Source organism: Sphaerodactylus townsendi, linkage group LG01, assembly GCF_021028975.2.
Source record: "Sphaerodactylus townsendi isolate TG3544 linkage group LG01, MPM_Stown_v2.3, whole genome shotgun sequence".
Classification (NCBI taxonomy): domain Eukaryota; kingdom Metazoa; phylum Chordata; class Lepidosauria; order Squamata; family Sphaerodactylidae; genus Sphaerodactylus; species Sphaerodactylus townsendi.
The window spans coordinates 124,795,539-124,809,411 of record NC_059425.1 but is presented as its reverse complement, the minus strand read 5'-3'; the positions used below and the strand labels follow the sequence as shown (position 1 = coordinate 124,809,411).

At 39.0% G+C, this 13,873-nt stretch overlaps 1 protein-coding gene across 8 annotated transcripts in view; it reads right to left on the bottom strand.

The window, feature by feature from the left end:
- LOC125431082 (popeye domain-containing protein 3-like) overlaps positions 1–13,873 on the bottom strand; it is a 74,669-nt gene that overhangs the window by 5,546 nt on the left and 55,250 nt on the right. For all 8 annotated transcript variants that reach the window (XM_048493755.1, XM_048493689.1, XM_048493659.1 and 5 more), the window contains 4 exons: positions 12,814–13,001; positions 10,312–10,420; positions 4,372–4,539; positions 368–509 (listed from right to left, as the gene is read on the bottom strand). In XM_048493755.1, coding sequence (XP_048349712.1) covers positions 368–509; positions 4,372–4,539; positions 10,312–10,420; positions 12,814–13,001 — 607 coding nt within the window. The remainder of the gene's footprint in view (positions 1–367; positions 510–4,371; positions 4,540–10,311; positions 10,421–12,813; positions 13,002–13,873) is intronic.

The window sequence follows — 13,873 nt, the reverse complement described above, 5'->3', positions numbered from 1 at the left end:
GGGCTTTAATGGTGAGCACCAATATACCTTGGACTGGACCCAGAAATTAACTGGCAGCCAGTGAAGGGGCTTCAGGATCAAGGTAACATGATCCCAGCAGCTAGTCCCAGATAATAGACTAGGTGTCAAATTTTGCACCAGCTGCAGTTTCTGGGTGTTTTCAAGGGCAGCCCCATTCAGAGCATTTCACAGTATACTAAGGAAGCAAACTGACACAGAACAACGCACAACATGTGTTAATATTAAACACAACACATGGTAGGCACTCAAAGCTAAACCCAAACTTAATAGGAAGAGCAATGTTAACAGTTTTTTTGTCACTGACTAGAATGTTCAGTAGTGCTTGAAAAACATTTTAATGACTCACGGAAGGAAGAAGCAGTGGAAGTTCCCCGAAGAAAGTGCTGCAAGCCATCTTCACTATCGCTTGAGCTAGCCATGCTGTTTCTCATTTGCATCACAGACAGCTGTGAACACAGGCTAGGTTGTTGATCCATTTTTTGGGATGCCTGTAGAGAAACAAGTTATACTGAATTTGATGTCATTAGTGCAATCTTGAAAGGACATAAAAACAGCAGTGGTGGATAAAACCATAGGCCTGCTGAGTTTAGTATTTTCTTTCCTCCCAAATTCTTCTGGGCGAAAGTCTCCATTGTTTGCTCCCTAAATCTATCATTTAGGCCCACAGCCAGAATTTTTTTTAGCAGGGGGACAAATGAATATATCAGGGGGCATCCATCACCATTTACTATATTTATAGATCAATTTTCCACTTGAGACTCAACGTGGATTACATGATATAAAGCAATGTAAATAAATGACATGAGAGATCTTTAAAACAATGTAACAGGACTAGGGTTACAAAAAGTGCAGGGAAAAAAGTATCAAAAAGTATGCTACGTCAAGCAACACAGAAAATGGAATCACAAAAAAATGAAAGCAATACAAAAAAAATGAAAACAATGCTGTAATATCATGATGGAATAGCATACACTGTGGCACAAACTGCAGTCCTATTCCCTATTAACTTCATTAAAAATGCTCTCCAAATCAACTATTTTATATAGTTTGCAGAATTAAATAGCTGTGGGAACCTTTCTTCCAGTTACACCTGAATCTGCAAATATAATTGTCTTTTCTCCATAAATTCTCTGAAAGGAAATGAAAAGCTGTCACTCAAAGCAGAGTTTTGAAAACAAGAATGCCTGTTGTACCATTTGTAGCTAACTGTTCAGCATTCTTATTTTGTTTGGGGATGCACAAGCTAAAGTTGTAATTTTCGGTACCAAAGTCTGGAGAACAAATGAATTTAGCTCTCTAAAACTCTTGGTCTCTGCTGTTGTTCTGTGCTTGAAATTTAGCTATTATTGGGATACAGTTAGTCACCTGTCCTATCAGTTATTAAACTGATACTAAATGAGACTCCCAATATTCAAATCACAGTTCTAAAAAACTTTAAAAAATAATTTGCAAATTGAACAAAAACTGAATCATTAGCTCATGACCTCTAATGATGCCATCCAACAAATGCCAGGAATTGCACATAGGTAATGCCTTTTCTGTGGAATGCCTTTTCTGAGGATGTCAGGAAAGCTCCTACTCTTTTGTCATTCTACAAACTATGTAAAGCAGAATGGTTCAAGAAGGCATTTTTTATAAAGACAATAGAGCTACATGATAATGGAATAATTCAGGAAGGAGCTTTTATAAAAGCTACAAGACTGTGGATTATACTGTATGCTATATGTCTGTTTGCTATATTGTCTGTATGCTATATGTATATGTTTGCTATATGTCTGTATGCTATATTGTCTGTTTGCTATATGTATTATCCTACTCTTACTGCATTACTTTTTACCCTTGTAATACCATTTTCTGCATTATTTGAGATATTATGTGTAATGATTTTTGCTCTATGTATTGTCGAAGGCTTTCACGGCCAGAGTGAACTGGTTGTTGTGGGTTTTCTGGGCTGTGTGGCTGTGGTCTGGTAGATCTTGTTCCTAACGTCTTGCCTACATCTGTGGCTGCTAGCTTCAGAGATGTATCACAGAGAGAAGTGTGTTATTCTCTCTGCAGGGGTGTACTGCCCTAGGGACATGGGGACACTCATGTCCCTGGGCGAACACCACCAAGCTCCACCCCCCGCCTCCCTGCAGGTTGCCTTTGAAAGCCGGAGCTTTTGAAAGCTGACTTTTGAAAGCACAGAAGCCAGGGGTGGGGCTCAGGAGGCATGGCCCCGCCCCTCGTTGCCTGCACGGAGGCCAGGGCTTGGGGGCGTGGCCCTGCCCCAAGTCCTCTGTGCTTTCAAAAGCTTCAGCTTTCAAAATCCGGCCAGCAGGGAGGCCAGGGGGTGGACGCGGAGGCATTGCCCCGCCCACCGTGCCCCACCCCCAGCCAGCATGAAAGCTGGAACATGGCCACACCCACCAAGCCCCTCCCCTGATCTCCATGCTTTCAAAAGCTCCAGTTTTCAAAAGCCAGCTAGTGCAGAGGCTGGCGAACACACAGAAGCCAGAGAAGGAGTTGTCACTGGGTGCCATTTCCCCCCGATACACCTCTGTCTCTCTATGATACACATCTGAAGATGCCAGCCACAGATGCAGGCAAAACATTAGGAACAACATCTACCAGACCACAGCCACACAGCCCGGAAAACCCTCAACAACCAGATTTTTCCTCTGTTTCAAATTGCTGTAATCCTAGTTTTATTGCATTGTTTGTTAGATATCTGATCTGATTGCATTGATTTACACTGTGTAATCTGTTTTGAGTCTCATTGGGAAAGATAGACTATAAATAAAGAAAATTTAATAAAAAAATTTATTCTGCCTACAGGCAGAAAATTTAATAAATTCAAAGAATTTAATAAATTCAAACCCCCCCCCAACCCTCCTCTATGAATAAGATTCCTGTGGGGTCACATAAATTAACAAAAGATTTGTGCTCATGTAACCCCTATGTTCAGAATGGGATGACCCAGAAAGGGGTGGAGACTGAAAGCAGCAGGAGGCTGCAAAACTCATGAAGTTGGAGGAAGCAAGGTTACCAGGCTGGGACCTTGAGTTATTTCTTTTATAAACTCTTGACACCTTGTTTAAGGTAACTGCAATGTTGTTGGGAACTAGTGGGAAGGGAGTTGTTTATTTTGCTATATTGTAAATGTTAGAATTTATTGTTTCAGAATTTTTGTGTGCGAATGTTATAACTATTGTGGAACGGTGTTCAGTTCTCTCTGTCTTTTTCTTTGCTTTGTTCTGGTACAACAAGATTTTTACCCCTTCATTACATAATCTGTCTATCTCTTTACTCCAGCATAATGTTACTTCACTGCTTGCAGGATTTTAAAATCAGGACTCTTCAGCCTTGAGAACGATTCATTTCATTTTAACCAGCAGCATAAAGAAATACTTGGAAATATTTATGACAGGATTCACACCTTTTTGCCTCAATTTCTTTTTTCCTTTATACAAAGAATTTGCAGACATGTGATGGATTTCACATCAAGCCCTAGTGCTGCTTGGAAGGACATGAGAAATGATTGATGGAGCACCATCCCTTTTGCCTCACCGTGGCTTTGGGTCTGCTAAGACCCATTGCCTCAAATCACTTCATGGCCACTGTGAGCATTATTTATAATCCCACTTCAACTACAAGGGAGACTCAAAGCTGCTTATATTATCATTCTCCCATCTTCCAATTTTAACCTCACAACAACCCTGTAATGTAGGTTCAGATGAGAGTGCCTGGTCCAAGGTCTCCAAGCAAGCTTCCATGACAGAGTGGGAATTAGAATCTGGGCGTCCCAGATCCTAGTCTGTAGCCACGACTCTATATTGGCACCCCTTGCAACTTTGTTGGAAACTGATAACCATTTATTATTAAGTTGCAGCCCTGAAGGGAGGAAATAAATTCAAGCAGTAAAGCATTTGCCTCTCTCAAACACTTTCATACTCCTGCAGGTATCAGAATACCAGAATATACGATACCAAGGACTGAACTTGAAGTCTGGGCGAAATAGTATCTTTTCTTAGAAAATTCAGGGTTTGTGCTTCTTAATTCAATTTCCAAGTCTAAATTGTCTCCAGATGACTAAGACATTTCATGAAGCTTAAATTTATCCTACAGCACCCTGGAAAGCAAGCAGGGCATATCTATCAAACACTTTTAAGTTCTCTTTGATATAAGCTTTCTGAACCCTTGCTACTCTGCCAATGACATTTTGCACTGCTTTCAAGTGGAAATTACTGCTACCCAAAACAATAGTTTATCATAAACAAAAACACCACGCTTTTCTCAGATGTTAGCACAACAGAATCCTCTATTAGAGCAGGGGCAAAGTATCTAAGACAGCACAAAGGAAACACTCACTTTGTCATTTAGGGTTGGATCATTCAATGAGTATAACTTGTTTGTAATATCTTTTCCAATGAGGTGTTTAAATATTTCAAAGAGAAATGGATCAGATTCCAGAAAAAATGTAAGTCTCTCTCTGGACCAGCACAAGAATTTGCAGTTATCATCTGCAGTAATTGACACCTATAAAGAAATCATATTCTTAAAGTCAGCACTGCTTTAATGGATATCAGCAACCCCAACACAATTCATTTAGATGTTCAGAACTCAGAGAACTAGTAGTGGCTTGTCCAATGAAACACAATTCATATACAGTGCATCACATAAGTGGGCTTTCCTCTGGGTTTTACAAATTTTCCATCAAAGGCAAAGAGTGGAAGAGTCTTCTGACAACAGTCTAGAACCATGGTGGCGAACCTTTGGCACTCCAGATGCTATGGACTACAATTCCCATCAGCCCCTGCCAGCATGGCCAATTGGTCATGCTGGCAGGGGCTGATGGGAATTGTAGTCCATAACATCTGGAGTGCCAAAGGTTCGCCACCACTGGTCTAGAACTTTGTACAGTCACTGGTTACAAACTATCTTGTAAAAAATGCAATTAAAGCAGAAGGAGATTCAGACCTTCTGGTCCGCTGCCTCTCTGGTATTGGAGTTCAGGGGTCAGCCTTGTGTTGGCCGGCCTCATTTCTCCAAGGCCGGGGACTGCAGGTGGCATCGGGGGAGAGAACTCCAGGCATTAGGCCCCTCCGCTCCTCTGAGGAGGACCTACTGGTGATCCCTGGCCCAAAGGCGATCAGGCTGGTCTCTACAAGGGCCAGGGCCTTCTCAGCCCTGGCCCCTTGATAGTCAGAGCAGGGCTCCTAAGGAGAGTCGAGTGGCCCTATGCCCGAGACTTGCAGAGGCTTTTCGTGAGGGCACCTGCAAAGAGACCCAGAACCTGTTCTGCTAGAGGCATTTTAGAATTCGTAGCCCTGTGGTCAGCCCATAGGTTAGTTATATCTACCATTCCATCTGGCCTCCCGTGGGCACGAGGGTGTGGAGGGGAGAGAAGTATGACGCTATCTGTATTTATAACGTTCTGGTTTTATTGAGTATATTGAATCGATTTTTACACTGTGTTTTAAAGTATGTTTTTAAAATGTTGTTCACCACCCTGAGCCCCTAGGAGGAGGGCAGTTTATAAACCTAATAAATAAAAATAATAAATAATAAATAGAAAGAGTCACCCATAGATGTCATTAAACAGGTCCGTTAAGGGACATGGCATCACTAACATGCTGGATACAGGCCTAAGGCCTCACTCAGGACAACTATTGCCTCTTTTTAAAAACTGAATAGGAAATAATTTAAGATCCAGACTTCAGAAAATTAAAACTGTCTTATGTATAAGATCCCTTCTGTTTCAAAGAAAATGGGGGAAAAGATACAATCAGTATTCTGACATTCAGGAGTGGCACACAGTTCTAAGTATGCTACTCAAGTGCTTCTCATGTGCACTTGCATCTATAGTAGGGGAATCCCATAAATACCAGAAACAGAAGGATTTTAGAATGCTAAGTGCACATACAGAACTGCCCTGAAACTTTAATCCAACTGTATGTTAATGTAGCCTTGGTGGTAAGAGAACCCAACAGAACCCATTACACCAGGCTACTGGCAAGAAAGCTACTACACACTATGTAAGTGCATATAAACATGCTCTATTTAATCTGTAACAATCCCTTTAAGTGAACAAATGTGCATCAGGCATACAAACCACACAAAGAAAAAGAACAACACAAAGACAAGAAGACAAAAAAATTACATATGCAAGCCTGGCAAACACAATGAAGTCCTTCAGGGTGGCATAAGAGCCCTTCAAGGGTGGGCGGTGTAAGAAATCAATCAATCAATCAATCAATCAATCAATCAATCAATCAATCAATCAATCAATCAATCAATCAATCAATCAATCAATCAATCAAATACATAAATAAATAATAAGGAATGCTGCCAAGACCTGGTATGTACAGTCTCAAAACAGGTTTGGATAAGCTGTTCATATAAGAAAGTAGATGAATCTTGGGTAAGTAAAGGAGAACACAGCTGTTCCTGGTGTATCCAGTCTCAAGGCAGGTAAGGGCAAAATGTTCTCATGTGAGTTCAAGCAAGTCATAGGTATTGTCACAGATAACTGTTAGGTGGGTAAGTCACAAGTAGACAGTAAATTCTGGATCACACCCATTTCGCTGATAAGCAGCTTTGTCAGTAGTATGTTGATCACACTTGCTTGCCAAAATCAATGTAAATTACACAAAGACACTCTGTTGCTTAGCCCTGTACTTAGTTGGAACTGGTACAAGCTGTGCTATGATTGCTATTGATTTGACTTCGTAATCCCTTATTTTGGGCAAGCAAGTGTAATCTCCATACTACTGACAAAACTGCTTATCAGTGAAATGGGGTGTGATCCAAAATTTCCCATCTACCTATGACTTATATGTGTAAGACTTATCTATGACAACAATTATGACTTATCTGTGATTGTACTGCATGTGAGAATGTCAGCCTTAACTGGATTGAGACTGGATATGCCAGAAGCAGCTGCATTCTTCTTTACTTAGCTGAGATTCACTACTTGCTTAGATGAACAGTTTAGCCAAACCTGTTTTGAAACTGCATGTACAAGTCCTTGGGAGCATTTCTCATTTATGTATTTTATTGTGTTTGCCAAGGGCTTGCACATGCAAATGTTTTGTCTTCTTGTCTTTATGCTGTTCTGGTTTTTTTGTACGGTTTGTATGTTTAATGCACTTTTATTCACTTAAGGGAATCCTTACAAATTAAATACAGCATATTTAGATATACTTATATCTTATATCGTAGTAGCTTTCTTGCCAGTAGCCTGATGTACTAGGTTCTGTTTGATCTTTTTGAAATTGTTCTGCTAACCTCCCCCTGCCCCTTCCTATTTTGGCTTTCTCATTGCAATTACTGGAGGTAATCCCGTTCTTTCCCCTTCTTTCCCCTATTCCAGAAACAGATAAGTCTCACCACTGCAGTGATTTGGCCTGTGCTCATGTAATAGACTGCTGGATTCAGGCATAAATGCAGTTTGACAGTCCCATCCTGAAAACTGGTTCACCCACGCAAGCCAGTATGACAGGCTTATGGTAATCTTACATCCAGCAGATGGCACCAGCATACAACCAAAGAAAATCCTCTAGACAAAGAAACAATGTGATCCTTTAGGAAGTGAATTACAAGCAAGTTACTTCCAAAATAAAGCCAATACAGGAAGGAGATATAGTCAATTTAAAAGCAAGAATTCATTTGCTCTGTACAGATTTTTCAATTTCATATATTTTCCTTTCTCAAGATAGTTAACAGTCAATAAAAGGGAATAGCTATTCTGTGAGATGACAAAAGGATCTAAATAAAACTAAACTAATGATATGATCAGGACTTTGGCCCAAAACATGATTTGGTGGTTCTTGCACTGTCTGCCATTAAGTTCCTAAGTTCAAACACATGCTTGAGCATCAATATTGTCTTGGCTCTCTGCCTCACAATTCCCCTCGTCCTGTCCACTACTTCCTTCATGGCAGTTTAAGTTGACCAGTCAGACAGATTCACCAGATATTACTCCATTAAAATGATGCTGTGTTATTTCATCTCAGCACAGAACAAATCAATGCCCAAAGAAGAGAATGTATAAGGTACAGCAAAAAAAATCCAATAACTTTCTTCAAGCGTAGAATTGAATGTACCTCTTTTGGAATTAAGTTCCTCGACTGGAACATATTACATCACAAATAATTTTAACTTCCGCTGCAGCACTCTTTCTCTGTCTTACTATTAACCAGCTAATATATATTCACATTAGAATTTTTTTAAAAAAAATCATTAAAGGCTTGCAGTCCAAGATTTGGTAGTCTGCACAAACCAAGTAAAAAATTCAGGTAGCCTATTCCAGCACTTTTTGGGGAACCATTCAACACCCTCAACTAGAGACTGTTTGACACTAAAGATAACTTGCCAGCATTCTGCATTGCTATTAATAACAAACAAGGCCTGCAAAAAGAACAAACTTTCTTCACAGCTCAGCTCTTTAAAAGCCTTCACTCTTTGCTACTTAAGCCATTCTGTATTTTCTTGAAGTCACCATAGCACTGGATTCTTTCTTTTATGTTAGTTTTTACTGGAGATGAGAGTAGCTTGATAAAGTGTTCAGTTCCCAAAGTGTACACACCTCTTCCTTTGTATCACAAAATAGTAACACAAAACAAAAACTTGCCAAATCTGCTTGCTAGAGGTGAAACTGGAATGACTGTACATATCACAAGCACAGGGCAGAATCTATATTTGTTGTTAAAGGGGAGGCACAAGTATAAAATGACAAAATGACCCATAGATCTGGCTCTGCACAAGTAGCAATCTCCTTCAAAATTCCTTCAACTCTTTGGGAAAGAAACAAATGCCATCATGTGTCATTGCTTTAGACTGCTTTTCCTTTAACTCCTTCCCACCCCTCCCCTTCAGTTCCCATATTTATTCACGAACTCTAACAATCACCTTTTCTTAGCTTTGCTTTGCATTCCCACACTTCCTTGCATTAAGAAAACAGTATGGGATATGCTGGCTATGAAAAGTGGATTGTATTAAGTCTGATTAACTCCCCCCCACCCCCCAGGATTTTTCAAGGTCTGCTTTAAAAAAACTGAAAATGTTCAGAAAAGCCAAAAAAGGCTGATACACTGTATTGGCTTTTACAACTTTCCTGATAATTTTCAGGTTTTTAGAATCAAAGCCAAACAAAATACAAGCCCCACACAGCTGAATACAGCAGAGGGAAGGGAGGGTTGCTTGAAGAGACTGGAGCTCAAATCTCTGTAGGCAACATGACTGATCGTCTCTCCATTTGCAAAGTCAGCTCCTGGCTTTGTGAATGGGGAGGAAGTGTTGCTTACAGAGATTGGAGTTCAGATCTCTGTAGGCAACCAGGTATGCCTCTTCCATGTTTGCAAAGCCATAACTGGCTTTGCAGGTGGGGTCAGAGAGCTGCCTGCTGGGAAAGCTGAAAAAGCTAAAACATATTCAGCTTTTTCAGCACCACGGTAATTTGGCTTTACTGAATAACCTGGCTTTTTCAGGTTTTATTGTAATTCAGTTTTACTGAATCCCACCTCTGGTCTCTAGGACTATTTCTGTTTTCCAGAATAATCCATGTTATATCATATTCTGAAAGTTGATCTTTCCAGACATACAGTGAAAATGTGCACCTGTAAGAGAGTTCTTCTAAAAGTAAATAGAAAAGCAGCAATACAGTGCAGGTACAAATGTCAGAAGGATTAGCCAGGTAAATGTGGATCACAATGAAAACAAAAAGTACCACTTTAAATACATTTTTAGCCATAATGAGCTTTTATTTCTTGTCCATTTTATTAGCAACGAAAGTAGTGGGCAGTACTTCATATAAGCTTATGCCTAAATAAAAATGTGTTAGCATTTAAGATGTTACAACACTTCTTGCTGTTTTCAAGTACACGTGTTTTGTTGTATGTCAAAACAAGTGCAAGAACATTTCAAAGTATGGGAGAGAAAAGTACCAATAGTGCAAAAATATTTTCTTAGTAGACTAGTCTTCAGATAAATGATTCCATAACATATTCATTGAATTATTTATCAAAATAGTATGTCAAGGTACTGGTGTTAACTCATTAAAATATATCAACCAGAAAATCAAAATCTTGTACATGATTTTAAACCAGTCAGTAATTGCTGCAAGGCAACATAGAAATTTTGCATCTACGTTGATAAACATTTTATGTACCAACATTAAAGTTTAAACTAAACTATCTAAAGAGAGTCAGGCAATTACTGCTGCACATTACATTTTATGATGCCTCATGCTTGTCTCTTCAATAAATCTTGCATCTTTTAAAATTCATGCCCATCATAATAGTACCATACCTGAAACTTTTCACCCCGATTCATCTGGGTTGATCGAAATTCAGGAGAATCTATAAAGGCACAGGGGTAAATATTATGCAGAAAATGCCCTCGATAGGAGACCTTCATTCTGATGGCAAAAATATTTAATAGAAAAGTGAAAGCTATCTGTAGAACATCAATCAAATTTATGCTGTCATACAATTATTAACAAGGAAGAATAACTTAAGACCATTTCACTTGATGTTTGGCACATGATGTTGGGCTGTCAGATTAATTGCTACTCTTGCTAAAACAGATTTTGGTATTCTTGTAGAGAAGTAGCTACCTAACAGTCCTGAAGGAAGCGTTCTGGGACTATACTCTTCTCTCTCCAATGTGTTAATTTGTTCTTCCTTTCCTTTTTACATATAACCATGTTCATAAGACCTGAACTAATTTCATGGCAATGGTTTAGAAGCTGTTCAATAAATCCTGACAAAAGCTAGTAATGCTGCAGCATGAGGAAAATGGTTAGGGGAATCTGTTCACAAGAAGGGAGAAAATAAAGAATAAAATCCAGTACAGATATTAGATTCTCCTAGCCATGGTCACCATATTGTGAATGTCATAACTGTACCAGTCCAGTGTATCATTTCGGGCATAATTAGTGAATAATCATGGCACATTCAAATACATGGTAGTTAGCTATTACCAGGTAACTACTATCCACAGTGGTTTGGAGTGCTGCTTAGGAACTCAAATGTGATTAAATAATTTTAACTAGGTGACTTTGATCTGATCATCAGTTTTCAATCCAAGTCTTGTGTATGTAAAAGATCAATATTGATCTGCTTCATTAGCAAGAAGTAATACTAATCCTATAGCTTGCAAAAAGCCACAGTCATGATTATGATCAACATTTACTTCCACTCCTGACATGAGGCCTGCACCTGAGGGAGGTTTGCAGCTTACAGTTCAAGACGGAAGCCATCTGTCAACACCACGCTTAACTGGACAAAGGCCTTGGTTTACTTTCCTGAAACAGGGTCAGTTGCCACATTGCGAAAATGACCAGAAGAGCCCCAAATGGTGTGTCAAAGAACCATATGTGATTACTGAGTGTCAGTGTATGATGGATAAAAATAACTAAATTGATAGCATATTAAAACACTTGGAGAGTATTAATAAATAACTATCACTTTCTAGTATTTGGACAGTAATATTCAATCCTAAATAAGGCCAGTAAGATTATAATCCTAATTTTTAGTGTATTCAACTGAAAACAATGGATTTAATATTGCCCTTTCAAGATTCTATTTTTTAAGTTTTAATTTTACATTTTACGCCTAGCCTCTGATTTCACTGCCTGATTAATTAATAAAAAGACAAAATTCCGGAAGCATTACATACATCCCAAGTATGAACTATGGAACAGATCAGGGCTATCTTGCACTTCTGAATGTGTGGGCCTTAGATAACACTGTATGTGTTAAATATATATGTATATGCATGTATATACACATGCATACACACATAGCTAGTGTTATAGCACAATTATGAAATGATGATCAAAAATTGAAGATACATCAATGACTTTGCTGGCTACAAAATGAAAAACAGACTTCCGCCTCCCAGGTAAAAGTTGATAATTAAAAATAAATTTGTAAAGAGACCACAAAGCAAATAAAATGTAATGCTGTGTTAAAAGTGTTCACTTTTATTCCTCACTTTCCTCTACCCACAACATGCACCTACTCCCAACAGGTAGGTGGGGCAGACAGAGTTCTGTCAAAACTTGGCCCAAGGTCACCCAGCAGGCTTCATGTATAGGAGTATGGTTCATCAGATTAGAGTTCACTGCTCATGTGGAGGAGTGGAGAATCAAATCCAGTTCTCCAGATTACAGTCCACTGTTCCTAACCACCATGCCATGGAAAACTGATAACAGTTAACTCAAAGTGATCATTCACAGCTTTAGTTTGACTTACAATCAGTCTGATAACATGTAAGGACTAATTCAAGACTGAATGATTACTGAATTAATTGCACAGCTTGTGGATTCCAATCAGTTTTCAACATCAGGACAAGTCTTGGAGCACTCAATCTAACAATGAAGTACTCCATGCAGAATACTTTTTCTTCCATTCACTTCTAATTCATCCAGGAATTAGAGAGCAATCACTTCCCAAACACAAAGGATGATTTATAAACTACCATTGTGCTTTGTGTCAGACACCTTTCCAGTACAATTTCTCAACAACACACTTAGACCACACAAACACAAAATGAACTAATACTTGAACTTTCAACCAGAATGGTGTAGTCCTGAATTTTGGATACCTATGCAAACAATCTTACTAAAGCCACAATGTAATTGCAGCTGGAAGCAAGAAAGACAAGGGACTAAAACACATTTTAAAGTAGAAAAGTGCCACAAAGTTACTGTATATTGCTTCCTTTCAGTATTGCTATTGATTTCCCCACTATCCAATTAAGCTACAAAAAAGAAAAGTTCCCATTCAAACTCTTTTAGGCACATACTTTCCTTTTAGCAGAATGCTTAATCGATCATCTACTGATGTTTTATCTTCTGCAGCATACGCTTGACCTGTTTTTAGTATCTGAATATTGCAGAATTGTCCAGTCAATCTTTGAAACTGTTCTGGAGGCACATGGAGAGGTTCAAACATTCTCTTATACAGACTACTGAGCTCTTTATCTATCTTTATCTGCAATAAAATTTTAAAAGGTATTAGTTGTGTATTAGCTGCAAAAATAGGCTGTTTACCAAACACAGATACATCAGGATATCGCAGGATATCGCAGTAACCACGTAACACAATATACTAATGAAACTGACAAGACCACACTAATTTAAGTGATCAGTAAAACTGACCCCGTAGGCTCATAAGTAACGGCTTTGCTTTGGTCTACAGATTGCAATACTATCTGTGGCACATGGACAACAGGGATACCAGGCTCCAGCTGAGACCTGGGGATCTACTGGAATCAAGCTCCTCTCCTGACTACAAAGATCAGTACCCCTGGAGAAAATGAGTACTTCAGGAATGGGTGGGATAGAAATATGAAAAATTAAAAAAAATACTTCAAAGGGTGGACTCTGTGACATTGAAGCCCTATGAGGTCCTGTCCTCCCCAGTCTCAATCCCCAAATCTCCGGGACTTTTTCAACCTGGATCTGCAAGCCCTACCTACCTAACCCCCGCCAATGAGCCTTTATTACCTTCATGTAAACCCAGGACAATACATTTACCAATCACATAATCTTTACACTATTTACTTACTGTTCCTTTGAATTTATGTAACACCATCACTGTACCTTACACTTAGTCATAAAATTGCCTTAATCAACAAATTACACCAAATAGTCAATTGAAAGACCCTAACTCCCACCAGTAGCTAGAGGGGATCTGGAAACTCTAAATTTCTGGTTTAAGAGGTATATTTAAGTCATGACATTTAAATGTTTTCTTTGGTACCATTACAGTGGTGGGATTCAGCAGGTTCGTACCACTTCAGCAGAACCGGTTGTTAAAATGGTGCTTGTAAATGTCCAGTTGTTAAATTATTTGAATCCTAC